The following is a 16491-nucleotide window of genomic DNA, read 5'->3' as shown; positions in this document are numbered from 1 at the left end:
GGCGTTCGTTGTACTCGTATTCTCGCTATAAATCTCGACCATATATAAGTCAAAATGTCGAAGATTGCCATATTTTCGCCAATTTCATACCGTTAAGGTGGACATAGCTGTCGTATTTTTGAAAATATGCCCTTTTTTTATGGACGATCAACGATATGGGTAGGTATTCGTTTTCTCCTGCGAGTAAATAATAAGGATTTTTACATCAACTGGAATATTTGTTCACTCCTACAGGACGCAGTAAATGTAATCTGTACTCGTAACTCTGCTTTTCTGTCTCCTTTTTGGTATATTTTTCCGCATACCGATGAAATATATACAAATCGAACACTTCTTTGTTGAATTTTTACTTCAAAGGAAATATTTTGAAATTACAAATTTTTTGAAAACAATCTTAGATATTTCGAAAATTTACGAAAAAAAACATCATCCAATTTTCACAAAATGTTGAAAAAAATCAACCAAACCACATAACCCAGTCAATTCAAGAATACCACTTCTCCTGCATATACAATAACGAGAATACCATACAAATATTTAATCTGATTCTCGTCCCCAAAGTAAATGCACTCGTGCTCAAAACACTAGGTACAGCGAAGCGTAAATCTCGACACATTAAAAAATTAATAACAATGTTCGCCAGTGAAAGTATGGCATAAACGAATCTCGGTGCCATATGGTGTGCCACACCTTGAAGACTGGAAAATTTCTTGAAAATAAGAACACAAGCCCTCCTTTATTAGCTCATAGGCTACAACAAGACGATGACGACCCGACCCGAGACAGACGTTAAAGCTTATTACTTATTGCTGGTGGGTTATTGTTACGAGTATTTTGAAAAGTGGAGCCTTTTAAAAAATTATATTTTCTATCGACTGCTTTCGCTCTCACCTGACACTATTCACAAGTCAGACGAACGATGCCATTACCTTATTTAATATTTATCCCGAAGGGGTACGAGATACGAGTAACCTGCACAGTTACACACATATTTCTCGACGCGACGCTAAATCTTCTCTAGCGAAATCATTTTCGTACCGTATTTGTTCTGGTGCTTTTCCACGTGCTTGTGAATTTGGTAAATGGTAGCTGAGTATTTTATAGGGTAGGTAGGAAGGCAGGCAGGTACCTATACAGAAACGCTATCTGTACTTATCTCTACGGTCTGTATTCTGAAAAAAATCATACTCGTGTATTACGAGAATTGCTCAACCCTTCCAAATTTAATCATAATTTAAGAATTGTCTTCCAAATTAAAAATGAACATCAAGAAGTTGGATGCTCAATCAAGACGTTGATCACCTTTGAACAAGGGCGGATTTAACATACTTACGACTTTTTGGCAGAATGTTTGCAGTTTCTGGAGGGAAAACAATCTTTTCCAAAAAGCAAAATTTTAACAATTGGAACCTTTTGAAATTTTTGACAAAAAATAGAAACTTTTGACAATGTTTTGAAAAAAATTAGATTATTTGATTTCTTAAGAAAAAAATCATAGGTAATTTATAACCATTTTAATAGAATTTAAAAAATGTAATCAATTTTTAAAGTGAGAAAAGTCTCGATAATGAGTAAGTAATAAAAACAAAATCAAAGAAACACATGAGCTTAACGAGAATTTAAGTCAATAAGCAAGACTTTGACAAAACCTTGGCAAATATCAGATCACCTTATAAAAAGTAATCATGTGCCAAAAAAACAACATTTTCCCGCCATTTCTGAAGATGTGTGATCCTTTTGGAATTTTTTGCAAAAAAAAACCAACACTTTATTAGCCATTTCTATGAAAAATCAAAATTTTTGAAAAAGCAAAATTTTGACATATTTTTGCGAAATGGAGTGCTTTTTGGATTTTGGCCTTATTCTGACAAAACAGTGAAACTTTTTTAGAATTTTTGAAAAAAAGTTTTGAACTTTTCAAATTAGCAAATTAAGCTAAGTAAGCGAGAATTTTTTACAATTTCAGCAAAAAACTGGAAATGATGGTAGATACAAATTAATGGTGAAAAAATATGATTTTTTGCAATTTTTGTGAAAAAAGCAAAACGGTTGGACAATAATTTGGGGAAAAATTGGACTTTTTGGAATTTTTTGCAATAAACGGCAATCTTTGGCCATTTTTTTTTTACAAAAGCGATTTTGTCAATTTTTAAAAAAGGCGGAGGTTTTGAAAATTGTTGTTAAAAACAAGATATTGACAATTTTAGCAAAATTCTAGACTTTTTAAGTAACCAGGTATACTGGGGGAAAAACCGGCATCTTTTCGCAATTGCTGTAGATTTTGTAATTTTTTTTTTTGCTAAAAAACAGAGATTTTTGGAAATTTTTTTGACAAAAGTACACTTGAGAATTTTTGGCAAGTTTTCTGGCAAAAAGCAAGAATTTGACAATTCCACCTAAAAGCAGAGCTTTCTCATAAATTATTGGGAAAAAATGATAGAGGAGACGGTACAATGGACCCAGGTACAAATATGGACCCCCCCCCCCCCCAATGGTTTAGTGTACAACTACTAGCGCTACGGTCATGCTGAGTACTAAAAATTATACTTGTGTAGTATCGATGATCCAAGTACAGTAAAAGCTCGTTATAACGCTTTCGGATATAACTCTGATTTCTTCCGGTCCCTTGACATCCCCATTTAAACCAATGTAAAATTAATCGCGATATAACGCTCATGAGTGATTATAAATCGCGTTTTAACGCTCTGAAATTCAGGAAAAATCACATTTTTGTCATAATTTTAACAACAAAAGCCCAATTTTTTGCAAAAAAAAAGGCTTACTCATGTGTAAAAAATTATCACTTTCTAAAAATTTTGGCCGCAACAACAGTTTTTTTTTTGCAATTTTTGTAGTTTTGATTTTTAAAAAAGCAAAAAAAAACTTTTATGGCAAAATGTTGCCAAAAAATCATTTATATTATTACAGCAGACCTCAAATTCAAATTGAAATTTCAGATTTTTTTATTTCCAACTGGAACAGTCGTTAAAATTCAAAATAAAGCTCACGTTTCCACTTCCTTTATAACACTTTTTTTTTTGCTTTAAAACGAGAATTCGCGGTATAACGCTAATTAGCGTTAAAACGAGACTTTCGGTTATAACGCGCTTCGACTTATAATGCACTTTTTCTCTGGTCCCTTGAAGAGCGTTATAACAAGCTTTTACTGTACTTATTTCGGATCCATGCATACTTGGGTGTCTCTCATCAGCAATTGTTTTTTTTTGCGCATTATTTTCTTTCGAATAGAAAATTTTACAAGTTTTTCATTTAGTAATTCATCAACTTCAAATAAAGTTTGGAAAAAAAAATTATTAGTGAAGTAAGTAGCTTACAATGAGTACTTTCAAAATATACTTTCATATTTGTCTTTACCTCGCCTGATTTTCATAATTTTTTTCATTTTTCATAAACTGAGCCGATTTTTTGCATGGGTATGGTGGAAGGCAATGGGAAACCAACACCACTATATCTCCCTAGAATTATATGGACATCAATTCTGCAATGACCCCTAAGTCTCCATTAGGCTGATCCTCATCTGCCAAGGCAGCCGGATAGGGTGCTAAGTATATGCGGAGTTAGAACAAGGTGGAACAACATCAACGTTGCAACCTGGAATGTGAGAACTTTGTACAGAATTAGAAAACTTGCTAATGTAGTTATGGAAGCCAGGAGATTACAAATCAACGTATTAGGAATAAGCGAGACCCGATGGACTGGAAATGGCAGAAACTGGGTAGATAAGGATTACGAAATGATCTACACTGGAAAAGACACCCACGAACTAGGTGTGAGTATATTAATACATACCAGAATCAGCGATAAAATCAGTGCCATACCTAGTTCCAAAATCAGAGAGGATAATATTTGTGAGATTGGAGGTCAAGCCAAAACTAATTGTGATAATTCAAGTTTATGCGCCAACAGCAGAAAGCAGTACAGCAGAAATCAATAACTTCTACAATGCCCTAGAAGAAGTAATGAGCTGCTAAAAAAACAATGATGTTGTGTTTTTGATGGGAGACTTCAATGCCAAAGCCGGGAATGATCATGGCAGTCAAGTTACAGGGAAGTACACACTTGGAGAGCAGAACGAAAGAGGAGAAATGCTTGTAGAGTTCGCAGAAAGACACGATCTAATAATATGCAATACCTGGTTCAAACAACATGCAAGAAGATTATACACATGGGTCAGTCCTGGAGATCGAGCCAGAAACCAGATAGACTACATACTTGTAAAAGGAAGATTCAAGAACACCGTGAAGAACTGTCATACATATCCTGGTGCTGACTGCAACTCTGACCATAAGCTACTGGCTGCAAAATGCCAGATAGTCATGAAGAGCCAGAAGAAGAGCAAAGAACAATACCAACAACTTGACATTGCAAAAATCAAATCAAAGCATGTGCAAAAGAAATTCCAAGAAGAACTGGAAAAACAAAAGGAAGACAAGTTGGAAGAAGAACAAGGTTTTGAAGAAAAGGGGCAAGAATGGAAGCGAAAGGTTAAAACAACAGCAGAAAAGTCTATTCCACTCAAAGAAAAAAGAAAACACAAACCATGGATGACTCAAGAAATACTGGATCTGATGGAAGAACGAAGGAATGCAAACAGACCAAGTAGTGAATACACAGAACTAAATCACAAGATCATGGTAATGTGCAGAATGGCCAAAAATGAATAGTATGAGGAGAAGTGTCGAGAAGTGGAAGAACTGGAGAAAAGGCACAACTCTAGAGAAATGCATACCATGCAAAGTGAAGCAAATGATGGCTGCCCACAAGAAAAGGAGAAGTGGAATAGTATATATGCGAAGAAATGACAGAAAGTATTGTGTTAACAATCAAGAAACAGAAGAGGTCTGAATCAGCTACATACAAGAACTGTATGGAGATGACACATGTCCGGCTCAAATGAAAGTTTCATCCATGGAGGAGGCACCACAAATTGAAATGTGGGAGCTGAGAAACGTGATGAAGAGAGCCAGAAACCACAAAGCAGTGAGGGGGGTGAAGATCTCCCACCAGTAGACTTGATTAAACATCTAACACCGCAGTATGAAATGGAGCTGCTGAAGATAATAAATGAAATATATAATATGAAGGTATGCTGCCTAAGGACTTCAAAGCGGTAAATTTCATACCAATACCAAAGAAGAACAACTTTCAAAAATACTCTGAGTATAGAACCATCGCATTAATGAGCCACGCACTGAAGGTACTACTCACCATCATAAATCCCAGAATTGAAAAGAAGATAGATGAAAATATAAGCGAAACACGTAATATGGCTCCTCTAAAATTTGCCGAAATTTTCCGCCCAAGGTACGTGCTTGTTGCTTTCCCATAAATACGGTCCTGCTTTCAAAGTGGACATTCAAATACAGGGATCGATTTTTGAATCCTCAACTGTGTTTCTCAATCTTCATTTTTTTTACAATCATCTATACCTCTGAAACAATAACGAAATAAAAGGAGGCGGAAAGAGAGCGATCCAAAGACCAAAAACTTTCGGCATGAAAATTTTCACGAATACATCAACTTTTTCAATAAGTAGGTACACCTATGTTCGAGCATAACTCCCAGATTAGGTAACGTAGTTTGCGAAAGAAATACCTCAAAAATAAGATTAGAAAAAGATGAATATAGTTTATGGTACGAACATCAATTTCAGTTAGGTATTTCTTTTTATCTCTCTGGAAGGAAAAAAAATACCTATACTGACGACTCGATAGTACTTGGTATGGTTTTTCTTCTTTCCTCTATTTTTTTCTCTACATGGGAATTTCATTGGTGGGTTAGGTATATTTGATAAATTGCCCGACTATCTAAGCGCACGGCCTACTATACTACGTAGGCATGGCACCATTTTCATAAATAAGTACCTATAGCAGAAGCTAGATCTATTTGTAGCAGCTCGGTATAAGTAAGCGAATGCACGAGTACGCTATAATTTATTATAGGTGAAAATTGAATCAAATTGATCTCTGGTTATAGTACCTATATAAGTACAACGAGAAGAGAGACAGGAAGAAAAAAGCTAGAAAGGAGCCGCGTATAACAACATATTTTCTAATGGAGTAGACTCGTCGAGCAGTCGAACGTGAAGTTTCAATACATCCCCAGAGGTTTGAAGACGATACAAGAGGTTCACAGCAGCGAGTCTCCTTTTCTTTTCTTTTTTCTTCTTCCTCGTTTTCTTTCACTTTAAAAACTTTTTGACCGCGAGTCTTTACAAATTCGCTTATTTTTAAGTTTCGTTCTTCAAAGCAGGTGCTCACATCGTAGGTACAACGATGTGTGTGAGTTTGGGTATAAAAAGAGGAGGAAATTTTTGACAATGATTAAAAAGGATGTGAGCCAAGCTGCGTGGATTTCAAGATTAGCCGAATACTGGACGTGAACGAGTGATATTTTTACCTTCTCTACATTCTGCAATACGTATAATGCATGAGGATATTCTTTTGAGAGTTATATGTATCTACGTCTCTTCAAAATTACATATATATAGCTTCTTTCATGTAAGTATACAAGGTGGTAAAATTATCTTTTACGATACGAATGAGGCAATATTGACGTATTCGTTTTCTAATCTCCATCATGCAAGTCATAAAAAAATGAATTTTCCGCTACTTTACAATTTTCGTTATCAATTCATCTCGTGAATACCTTCACTGTGTGTTTTTCCCTCGTCTTTTTTTTCTTCAAATCACGACACGAAGCAGAAAAATACTCGAACATGTATTCGTCATAGCGTTAAATATACACGCGAATAGACGTGCTTAGATTTACTCCGACATATGTGGCTGTATTAAGGGGAATTTCCAAACAAATCCTCTACACCGTCGTCTACGCTTCATCCACGTTTAAATGACAAGCCGCAAATGAACTCTACACTCTGCGATACAATCTATTCGAGGTTTCTGCTGGAAATGTCGAAGATAAATATATGCACATCACCTAAGCTATCATTCAAAAAGCAGAAAAAAAATATCACATCTACAAACGACACTGCGAAGAAAGGAGAAAAATCAACTGCGAAAAAATCTAATAGCTGCTTTCAGTTTGAATTTTCTCATGCCAGATCGTCGAGTTGAAATATTGAAAAATTTCAGTCATTTTTTTCCGGCTTCACCCGCTGAATTTTGAAGGTTTGCGATATGGTACGTCGTTGGTACGTCATCGTGGCAGTATAGTGAAGTACCTACGAGTACAAGGTATAAGAGGGAGAAACATGATAGTAATTTACAATTTGTATAGATATTAGGAAATAGTACCGGATCCGGGTCTCGACAGGCCCACTGCTGAAAATTAATGAACGTCGACGATGAAACAGGTGAAAAAGATGGCAATTGTGTCGCACTACGGTACAGTACAATGCTGCGTGCATTTGACAGGCTGACGTTGGTTGACGTGTCCGTATAACTCATCCGCGAATCTCTCGTTCGCATTATTTGAAATTAATTCGAAGGGCGAGCGAAAAAAATGAAAAATTCATCAATCGGATCGAATACGAATTACGCGAGGTGCTACACTGGGAACTACCTATCTCTGTTGTATTCGATCAAATATCACGCCAGTACCATACCTATTTGAAAATCAGCGAGGAGAGATTTTAAACAGGTCTTGGGCATGCTCTGTATAATATTAAATTACCTTCAAAGGGTGGCTCAAAATCAGCGAATGGAAGCAGAAGAGTTTCTACCCAAGTGTAGAGATGAAAAAACAGGGCAAAGGTTTGAAAAATTGATACCTATTGATTTCTTCCAAAGTCAACGAATCAAAAAATGTCACAAAAGAGTGACAGAATAAATTTTGAACTAAAAATCTGAGTCTGAAGAACATTCGCAAATACATTAGGTATACTTGCTAATTCTGATTTGTAGTAAATTATTGAGAGATTTTTGAGTAAAAAATGAGGAATAAATTGAAATTTTGTCAAATTTTGACTTGAAAAGCTGAAATTTGATGCGTACCTACCGTATATTTTTCAAGATACAAATATAATTTATTTCGATTTCAATTTAAAATAGGTAAACCATTCAAGTGCAATTCGAAATCCATTCTCTAATTTCAATTTGAAATTCACTCAATGAACTTCAAATTGAAATTTAAATTAACTTTAAAATTGAATAAACCTTGAAATTCAAAATGAATTACAAATTAAAATTAGAATGAATTTTCGAATTGTTGAGCAGAATAAATTCTGAATTGAAGTTGGATTGATTTTGAAATCAAAATTGAAATTAATGTATTTTAAATTGAGATTCACAATGAATTCTGAATTTAAATTCGAATAAATGTTGAATTGAAATTAGAATGAATTTGGAATCAACATTTGAGTAAATTTTGCATTGAAATACAAGTGAATTTTAAATTGAAATTTGAGTGGATTTTAAATTGAGATTGGAATGAACTTCAAATTGAAATTGGGATGGATTTTGAATTGTGATAATTTAATTCAATTTTAATATTATGTATTTGTAAAATTCATTCTATCTGATATCACTTCAATCTTTGTAATTTCAACTTGAAATTCTTTCTGATAGGTATCAATCTAAGGTCAATCACCTAACAATTTGAAGTTGATTCTCAATTGAAATTGAAAACTTATTCCAATTTTAATTATTAAATTCATGATGGATTCTAATTTAAATTTTGGATTCATTATTATGTACTTTAATTCAAAGTTCATCCCGATTTTAACTAACATTTTTTTTGGCCCTCCCTTTGAAATCTATCCCAATTTCAGTTTGAAATTCATTTTTCAATTCCAATTTAAAATTTAGTTCAATTCTCATCTAAAATTGAAGCACATGCCAATTAATCTTTCTATTCTTCTTCCGATTGGAAATGACCGTTTAAAATTCTCCTACAATTTAAAATAAGTTTGTACATTCAAGTAATTTTAATTTAAAATTTATTCAAGTTCCAACCAAAAATTGATTCCAATTTCAACTCGAAATTCATTTTGATTTCAGTTCATAATTCATTCGAATTTTGATTCAAAATTTATTAAAATCTCAGTTAAAATTCATTTTAATTTCAATTTAAAGTTGATTTTAATTTTAACTTGTAATTTCTATTTGAACTTCATTTCAATTTAAATCTGAAAAGGAGAAGCACTCAAATTTTAGTTCAGAATTCATTTGAATTCCAATTCATGAATTAATTCAAAGTTCATTCACGTTTCAATTCAAAATATATTCAAATTTAATTTCAAAACTCATTTGAAATTCAATTCAAAATTCATTAATTTGAATCAATTCAAGATCCATTGCAATCTCAAATTGGAATTTATCCTCAATTTATTCCAACTTTACTTCAAACTTCATTCTAATTTTCATTCAAACTTCATTCTAATTTTGATTCAAAATTCATCCCAATTTTGATTTAAAATTCATTCTAATTTTAATTCAAACTTCATTCCAATTTTGATTCAAAATACATCCAATTTTGCTTCAAACTTCATTCTAATTTTGATTCAAAATTCATTCTAATTTTGCTTCAAAATTCATTCTAATTTTGATTCAAAATTCATTCTAATTTTGATTCAAAATTCATTCTAATTTTGATTCAAAATTCATTCTAATTTTGATTCAAAACGCATTCCAATTTTGATTCGAACTTCATTCCAATTTGATTCGAAATTCATTCTAATTTTGACTCGAAATTCATTATAATTTTGACTCGACATTCATATTCTAATTTTGATTTGAAATTCATTCTAATTTTGATTCAAAATTCATTCTAATTTTGATTCAAAATTCATTCTAATTTTGATTCAAAATTCATTCTAATTTTGATTCAAAATTCATTCTAATTTTGATTCAAAATTCATTCTAATTTCGATTCAAAATTCATTCTAATTTCGATTCAAAATTCATTCTAATTTCGATTCAAAATTCATTCTAATTTCGATTCAAAATTCATTCTAATTTCGATTCGAAATTCATTCTAATTTTGATTCAAAATTCATCCAATTTTGATTCAAAATTCATTCCAATTCTGATTCTAAAATTCGTTCCAATTAAGATTCAAAATTCATTCCAATTTTGATTCAAAATTCATTCTAATTTTGACTCGAAATTCATTCTAATTTTGACTCGACATTCATATTCTAATTTTGATTCAAAATTCATCAATTCCAAAATTCATTCCAATTTTGATTCAAAATTCATTCTAATTTTGACTCGAAATTCATTCTAATTTTGACTCGACATTCATATTATTCTAATTTTGATTTGAAATTCATTCTAATTTTGATTCAAAATTCATTCTAATTTCGATTCAAAATTCATTCTAATTTCGATTCAAAATTCATTCTAATTTTGATTCGAAATTCATTCTAATTTTGATTCAAAATTCATCCAATTTTGATTCAAAATTCATCCAATTTTGATTCAAAATTCATTCCAATTCTGATTCCAAAATTATTCGTTCCAATTAAGATTCAAAATTCATTCCAATTTTGATTCAAAATTCATTCCAATTTTGATTCAAAATTCATTCCAATTTTGATTCAAAATTCATTCCAATTTTGATTCAAAATTCATTCCAATTTTGATTCAAAATTCATTCCAATTTTGATTCAAAATTCATTCCAATTTTGATTCAAAATTCGTTCCAATTTTGATTCAAAATTCGTTCCAATTTTGATTCAAAATTCATTCCAATTTTGATTCAAAATTCATTCCAATTTTGATTCAAAATTCATTCCAATTTTGATTCAAAATTCATTCCAATTTTGATTCAAAATTCATTCCAATTGAAGACGTCATAACAAAAAGGGGTATATATGACACATATGTCCTTTTTGAGACGAATCCATATTGTTATTCTTCAGACCTTCCTCTATCATATGAGACCACCCCCACTTCACAAAGTCAAAAAACCGGTGAGCTATCGCCATTTTAAAACTGCGAAGTCGATTAAAAATTTACTTTTTCAGAGATAATGGGTTACTTATGGTCGATTTTGTGTTGTCAACCATTATTTACCTGGTTTAAATCCAAAAATTTGCTCAAAAAATTTTTAAATCAATAAAAAAAAATTGGCCAAAAAAACTTTTCGTTTTTGCTATTTTTTTTTTTACTTTAACATAGCGATCTTTTTTCACAGGTAATGGGTTACTCATGGTCGATTTTGTGTTATCAACCGTTATTTACCTGATTTAAATCCAAAAACTTGCTCAAAACATTTTTTAATAAAAAAAAAAAATTGGTCAATTTTTCGCTTCAAAAAGGACATATAATTTGAAATGTTTGAGCGCTTACCGCTAACACATCAGTTTCCTCCAGACTGACGATTCATGCATTTCCTATAGTGAGATAGTGGGAAAATAAGATAAAATCGTCACCATGTTCAAATATGCACATTTCTAAACTTCACAAGCACTCAAACTTTCAAACTGTTTTTTCTCAGAATACAACTTTCACACATATGTCCTTTTTGCTATGACGTCTTCAATTTTGATTCTAAAATTCGTTATAATTTTGATTCTAAAATTCGTTCTAATTTTGATTCCAAAATTCATTCCAATTTTGATTCCAAAATTCATTCCAATTTTGATTCCAAAATTCATTCCAATTCTGATTCCAAAATTCATTCCAATTTTCATTCAAACTTCATTCTAATTTTGATTCAAAATTCATCCCAATTTTGATTTAAAATTCATTCTAATTTTAATTCAAACTTCATTCCAATTTTGATTCAAAATACATCCCAATTTTGCTTCAAACTTCATTCTAATTTTGATTCAAAATTCATTCTAATTTTGCTTCAAAATTCATTCTAATTTTGATTCAAAATTCATTCTAATTTTGATTCAAAATTCATTCTAATTTTGATTCAAAATTCATTCTAATTTTGATTCAAAACGCATTCCAATTTTGATTCGAACTTCATTCCAATTTGATTCGAAATTCATTCTAATTTTGACTCGAAATTCATTATAATTTTGACTCGACATTCATATTCTAATTTTGATTTGAAATTCATTCTAATTTTGATTCAAAATTCATTCTAATTTTGATTCAAAATTCATTCTAATTTTGATTCAAAATTCATTCTAATTTTGATTCAAAATTCATTCTAATTTTGATTCAAAATTCATTCTAATTTTGATTCAAAATTCATTCTAATTTCGATTCAAAATTCATTCTAATTTCGATTCAAAATTCATTCTAATTTCGATTCAAAATTCATTCTAATTTCGATTCAAAATTCATTCTAATTTCGATTCAAAATTCATTCTAATTTCGATTCGAAATTCATTCTAATTTTGATTCAAAATTCATCCAATTTTGATTCAAAATTCATTCCAATTCTGATTCTAAAATTCGTTCCAATTAAGATTCAAAATTCATTCCAATTTTGATTCAAAATTCATTCTAATTTTGACTCGAAATTCATTCTAATTTTGACTCGACATTCATATTATTCTAATTTTGATTTGAAATTCATTCTAATTTTGATTCAAAATTCATTCTAATTTCGATTCAAAATTCATTCTAATTTCGATTCGAAATTCATTCTAATTTTGATTCAAAATTCATCCAATTTTGATTCAAAATTCATTCCAATTCTGATTCTAAAATTCGTTCCAATTAAGATTCAAAATTCATTCCAATTTTGATTCAAAATTCATTCTAATTTTGACTCGAAATTCATTCTAATTTTGACTCGACATTCATATTATTCTAATTTTGATTTGAAATTCATTCTAATTTTGATTCAAAATTCATTCTAATTTCGATTCAAAATTCATTCTAATTTCGATTCAAAATTCATTCTAATTTTGATTCGAAATTCATTCTAATTTTGATTCAAAATTCATCCAATTTTGATTCAAAATTCATCCAATTTTGATTCAAAATTCATTCCAATTCTGATTCCAAAATTATTCGTTCCAATTAAGATTCAAAATTCATTCCAATTTTGATTCAAAATTCATTCCAATTTTGATTCAAAATTCATTCCAATTTTGATTCAAAATTCATTCCAATTTTGATTCAAAATTCATTCCAATTTTGATTCAAAATTCGTTCCAATTTTGATTAAAAATTCGTTCCAATTTTGATTCAAAATTCATTCCAATTTTGATTCAAAATTCATTCCAATTTTGATTCAAAATTCATTCCAATTTTGATTCAAAATTCATTCCAATTGAAGACGTCATAACAAAAAGGGGTATATATGACACATATGTCCTTTTTGAGACGAATCCATATTGTTATTCTTCAGACCTTCCTCTATCATATGAGACCACCCCCACTTCACAAAGTCAAAAAACCGGTGAGCTATCGCCATTTTAAAACTGCGAAGTCGATTAAAAATTTACTTTTTCAGAGATAATGGGTTACTTATGGTCGATTTTGTGTTGTCAACCATTATTTACCTGGTTTAAATCCAAAAAATTGTTCAAAAAATTTTTAAATCAATAAAAAAAAATTGGCCAAAAAAACTTTTCGTTTTTGCTATTTTTTTTTTTACTTTAACATAGCGATCTTTTTTCACAGGTAATGGGTTACTCATGGTCGATTTTGTGTTATCAACCGTTATTTACCTGATTTAAATCCAAAAACTTGCTCAAAACATTTTTTAATAAAAAAAAAAAATTGGTCAATTTTTCGCTTCAAAAAGGACATATAATTTGAAATGTTTGAGCGCTTACCGCTAACACATCAGTTTCCTCCAGACTGACGATTCATGCATTTCCTATAGTGAGATAGTGGGAAAATAAGATAAAATCGTCACCATGTTCAAATATGCACATTTCTAAACTTCACAAGCACTCAAACTTTCAAACTGTTTTTTCTCAGAATACAACTTTCACACATATGTCCTTTTTGCTATGACGTCTTCAATTTTGATTCTAAAATTCGTTATAATTTTGATTCTAAAATTCGTTCTAATTTTGATTCCAAAATTCATTCCAATTTTGATTCCAAAATTCATTCCAATTCTGATTCCAAAATTCATTCCAATTTTGATTCAAAACTCATTCTAATTTTAATTCAAAATTCATACTAATTTTAATTCAAAATTCATTCTGATTTTAAGATATGATTCATGTTAAATTTTGATACAAAATCATTTGAATTTGAAATTTGTTTCAATTTCATTATGAAATTAATTTTAACATACCTAATGAAAAATTAATTTCAATTGTGATTCAATGTTTATTCAATCCTATCATATTAAAACACTATGATGCTGACAATGAGTAGTTGTATTATATATTTTGTAATTCTAAGGAGAGGATCTGTTTGCACAGCTTCAAATTCGAAGGATAATTACTGCATATTATTTATTTCTATATACTTATGTAGTTATGAAGTTTTTGAGAAATAATCATAAGTACAAAATTCTTAAGATTGACTTCGTACATTCAACTTCAACTTACCTATTTTTAAACATCCACTTTGGAGTATTTTTCTCTGTCGATAACTGATGGGGAAAAAATCGGGGTTTTCGTCTCTCACTTCATTTATTTATCCTCTTGATAGTATCTACATAATATATACCCCCTCCCCCACAAAAAAATATACGAATACTTGTCTCATTTCTCACCACACTTACCCCTCCACTGAGCATTGGTGAGGAGGTGAACTCCATTCGTATTCATTTACCTTCGTTAATTATTCATCGAGTTGCTTATTCTTTGTATAGTATTTGTAATTTTTTACCTTAGCTGTATACACACGTTGATACGAATGGTTTTTATTTTTATTTTTACAGAATGAAAAATTACAGTCCGCTTTAAAATGTGCAGTTCAAGAAGACGAATATGCTCGATTTAGTTTTTTATTGTAAGTACTTCATTTACCTACCTATATGTTATTTTACACACATGGTTACTACATAAGTAGCTCTAGGTATAGGTATTTTGAAAAAAAAATCTATCGACTGGAAACTCCATTTGGTTGTCAACCCAACAATAAGTATCACTATACTCGTGATTTAATTCAAAGGATCGAAATAATGTAGTACAGGAAGAGAGAGAGAGAGTGTGGGGAAGTAGGGTTGCATTTTCATATACTCACAATCAGAAAAAATATGCGTACCCATAAATTTGTTTATTGTAACACTTTCTACAGGACACAAAAAACAGGGCAAAAAATCGGTTCACTCGAAAAAAAAGTACATATTGAAAAATGAGAGTGTATCTCATTATCATTTTCTCGTTTTTTACCCGGGATTTTTTTCTTCCAAGGATCGAGTCTTTTATATTCGAGTGTTTCTGTTGGTGAATTATTTCCTGCAGCTTTTTTCAACGTTTTTTTTTTACCGTCGAATTTTTCGAAACGCCGAATGAACAAATTAAATAGCCCGTTGGAAATTTTCATTTACACGTCAAATGCGAATTAAAAACTTTGCCAGTAAAAATCCTTATTGCGAGCTGTGAGGTGATTCATCGCATCGCGTTTTCTACCCCATATTTATACAGAGTAGATTCTACCTGGTGGGTTGTTGAGGCGAATCTGTTTTTTGATTGATCTGTTTCGCAAACACACAGGTTATTATAGCGTTGATCGTACCGGAGACGATAATTAATTGTTTATGGTCATTGATTGGGTGGAATTAGCTCGTTGAACGATTAATAGTTTAATTAAATCGTCGGTAGTGGTTTTACGTATTTTTTTTTTTTTTTAGCAGATTCAAAGGTGCAGGCGTTTGTCGATTTTATCGAAAGAGAGAATTTTCACATTGAATCGTAGGTGTTTATTTATGGGAGAACTGCATGTATAGGAGAGGAAAAAGTATACCTGCTGTAGATATACCTTCAATAATATCATATGGATGGGTTATGTTTACGTTTACGTTCCTCTTGGTATGGATTTCGTTCAACATAACGAACAACTTACAACCAATTAAAGTTCGATACTGCTTGGTATTATTTCGACTAAAGCGTTATTTCGATACATAATCGTAAAAACAAATTGTATTTGGACGAAGATCTCTTCTACGCGATGGTTTCTTTTTCATAAAAATAACGAGTTTCTGTGCGCCAACGAAATCACTCCTAAAATACCACGTAAGAAAACCATTCTCGTACGATTTTATGCTCACTCTCACACGCGTCTTGCTCGGCAGATGGCTGTCAGAAAGGGGTAAGATGCGTCATAACAATCGCTATAATCCTTATATGTACGCGTACGTTTCGATTACGACGAATTTCAAGCACATTTTGTAAAACAAGATCATACACTATATATATAATATGAAATAAACGTAGCCAAGTTTTACTATATAGGTAGGTAGGTAGGTAGGTATACGATTCGCATAAAAAAATAAGAAAGAAAATCGAATCGGTGTGTATCGTTGAAGAGGTAGAATCAAAGTTAATGTTATTTCATTCGTTTGGAAAACCCGAATCGGAAACCGAGTCAATTTTGAGCTCGGAATTGGCTTCTTTCAACCTCTTACGTGGTTTATAATCGAATTTAGAATTATGGTAGGGTATACCTCTGTATTTTTTGTTGTGTC

At 31.1% G+C, this 16491-nt stretch overlaps 1 protein-coding gene across 2 annotated transcripts in view; it reads left to right on the top strand.

Moving 5' to 3' along the window:
* Positions 1-16491, top strand: part of Gycalpha99B (guanylate cyclase 1 soluble subunit alpha 2) — a 671156-nt gene that overhangs the window by 91164 nt on the left and 563501 nt on the right. For both annotated transcript variants that reach the window (XM_065366355.1, XM_065366356.1), the window contains exon 3: positions 14743-14813. In XM_065366355.1, coding sequence (XP_065222427.1) covers positions 14743-14813 — 71 coding nt within the window. The remainder of the gene's footprint in view (positions 1-14742; positions 14814-16491) is intronic.

This window comes from Planococcus citri, chromosome 5 (genome assembly GCF_950023065.1).
Source record: "Planococcus citri chromosome 5, ihPlaCitr1.1, whole genome shotgun sequence".
Classification (NCBI taxonomy): Eukaryota; Metazoa; Arthropoda; class Insecta; order Hemiptera; family Pseudococcidae; genus Planococcus; species Planococcus citri.
The sequence above is the reverse complement of the archived record's forward strand: the minus strand, read 5'-3'. Positions and strand labels throughout refer to the sequence as shown.